This window comes from Gopherus flavomarginatus, chromosome 5 (genome assembly GCF_025201925.1).
Source record: "Gopherus flavomarginatus isolate rGopFla2 chromosome 5, rGopFla2.mat.asm, whole genome shotgun sequence".
Lineage (NCBI taxonomy): Eukaryota > Metazoa > Chordata > Testudines > Testudinidae > Gopherus > Gopherus flavomarginatus.
The window spans coordinates 3,260,955-3,263,270 of record NC_066621.1 but is presented as its reverse complement, the minus strand read 5'-3'; the positions used below and the strand labels follow the sequence as shown (position 1 = coordinate 3,263,270).

At 42.7% G+C, this 2,316-nt stretch overlaps 1 protein-coding gene across 1 annotated transcript; it reads right to left on the bottom strand.

The window, feature by feature from the left end:
* Nucleotides 1-204: 204 nt before the first annotated feature.
* On the bottom strand, nt 205-1,141 carry LOC127052841 (olfactory receptor 1019-like). The gene is given in 2 exon segments (XM_050956961.1): nt 205-564; nt 566-1,141. Coding segments are annotated over 2 exon segments (936 nt in total).
* Between the last annotated feature and the right edge of the window lie 1,175 nt (nt 1,142-2,316).

The window sequence follows — 2,316 nt, the reverse complement described above, 5'->3', positions numbered from 1 at the left end:
GGAAAATCGGACCTCTTGCTGAAGTGCTGAACTAGTAGCTGGTGGGTGCAGGCAGAACTGTTTGGAAAAATTGGACCTTTAGTGTCTTTTGATGTAAGACAAACAAATTTGGTGATTCATGGAAATCAAGATAATGACACACAGAAGTCACTCCTCCATCTTACTCCCAATTATTTATTCAAAATAAAGTCTCCACCTTTACATTCACTGAGAAAAAAACCTTCCTATCATCCTCCTAAAAGCCTCTTTCACCTTCTTGTTCCTCAGGCTGTAGATCAGGGGGTTCAGCATGGGGATCAACAGGGTATAAAACACAGAAATGATTTTGTCCTGGTCCATGGAGTACTTTGAACTGGGCAGTAAATACATAAAAATGACTGTTCCGTAGAAGATGGTGACAGTCGTTAGGTGGGAGGTGCAGGTGGAGAAGGCTTTGCGCCTGCCCTCTGTGGAGCTGATCCTTAGAATAGCAATCACAATGTACACATAGGAGATGACGATGGTCAGGAGAGTAGATGTTATAATTGCAATAGAAAAGGTAAAGTGAACAATGTCTGTGATGTGGGGTGTCAGAGCAGGCCAGTTTCAGGATTTGGGGCACATCACAGAAGAAATGATTGATGATGTTTGATCCACAGAAGGACAAACAGAATATAAATATAGTCTGAACTGTTGCATTTATCCAGCTGGTGAGGTACAAGCCCAGAAGCAGCAGCACGCAGAACCGCTTGGACATGGTGACGGTGTAGAGCAATGGGCTGCAGATGGCTGTGAAGCGATCATAAACCATGACACCCAACAGGCAGCACTCACAGGACACAGCAATGCAGAAGAAATAAAACTGCGCAGCACATCCAGTGAATGTAATTGCTTTGCTCTCCACTACAAAGGCCATCAGTGTCTGGGGAGCGATGACAGTGGAGTATCCAACATCTAAGATGGCCAGGTTACTGAGGAAAAAGTACATGGGAGTATGAAGCCGGGACTCAATCCTGATTAAAGTGACCATCCCGAGATTGCCCACCAGAATCAGCAGGTAGATCAACAGAAACACCACAAAGAGAATGACTCTCAGATTCTGGTTGTCCATGAATCCCAATAAGATGAACTCAGTCACAGTGATGTGATTCCCCTTCGACATTTATTCCAGATGTGCTGTTCCCCACAAGGGAGAAAGTGAGCATTACATGGAAAGAAGAGACAAATAAAGGCTGAGTATCAGTTCCTTGGAGTCATTCTGATCATATACCATGTGGTTCTCTGGTCAGATCTAACAAAGATTGAAGACTCCATTATGAGTTTTGAACTAACAGCCATGGGTCTTTTAGCTCAGGCGCTAGGAAAAACAAAGAACTTTCTCCCATCAGATAGCTGGCCAGCCATGAAATGTCTGGACCTACTGTGGGCAGATTTGTGGTTCCAGGATTGGATTCCTGAGTCATCTCAGGACCTTTAAGTAAATCCGTGGTAGAAATCATCCTCAAATTGAGGGATCATCAGTGAATGATCTGGTGGTAGAGGCTTATATTCTACTAGAGAGGAAAAAGAACGGAGTACCACCTGTGGCACCTTAGAGACTAACACATTTATTTGAGCTAAGGTGCCACAAGTATTCCTTGTTCTTTTTGCTGATACAGACTAACATGGCTACCATTCAAACCATTTTACTAGATCAGAGGTCAGCAACCTTTCAGAAGTGGTGTGCCGAGTCTTCTTTTATTCACTCTAATTTAAGGTTCGGTGTGCCAGTAATACATTTTAACATTTTTAGAAGGTCTCTTTCCATAAGTCTATAATAAATAACTAAATATTGTTGTATGTAAAGTAAATATGTTTTTTAAAATGTTTAAGAAGCTTCTTTTAAAATTAAATTAAAATGCAGAGCCCTCTGGACCAGTGGCCAGGACCCGGGTAGTGTGAGTGTCACTGAAAATCAGCTCGTGTGCTGCCTTTGGTATGTGTGCCATAGGTTGCCTACCCCTGTACTAGATAGAAGTCCCATATTCAGTGCTTACTGCCAAGAGCTCACCCAGTGCTGTCTCATTACAATATAATTTATTATGTCTAGATTCACATACAGTTAACGAGGTTAATTAATTCTACCCCTGGCCAGTGGTACTCTTTGCAACGCAAGCTATTAAGTTGAGGATATAGGACATAGGTGCTTGTCCACTTCCTTTTATGGGGCCAGGCTAGTTGTTTCATACAATAAGGTACGTGGCAGGCAGGCAGAATTGTAGGAAAGGGATCTGTATTCACCATACTGAGTTGCCAGAGTTACACAGTGAGCTTCTAGACTACGTGTACCAGTAACCT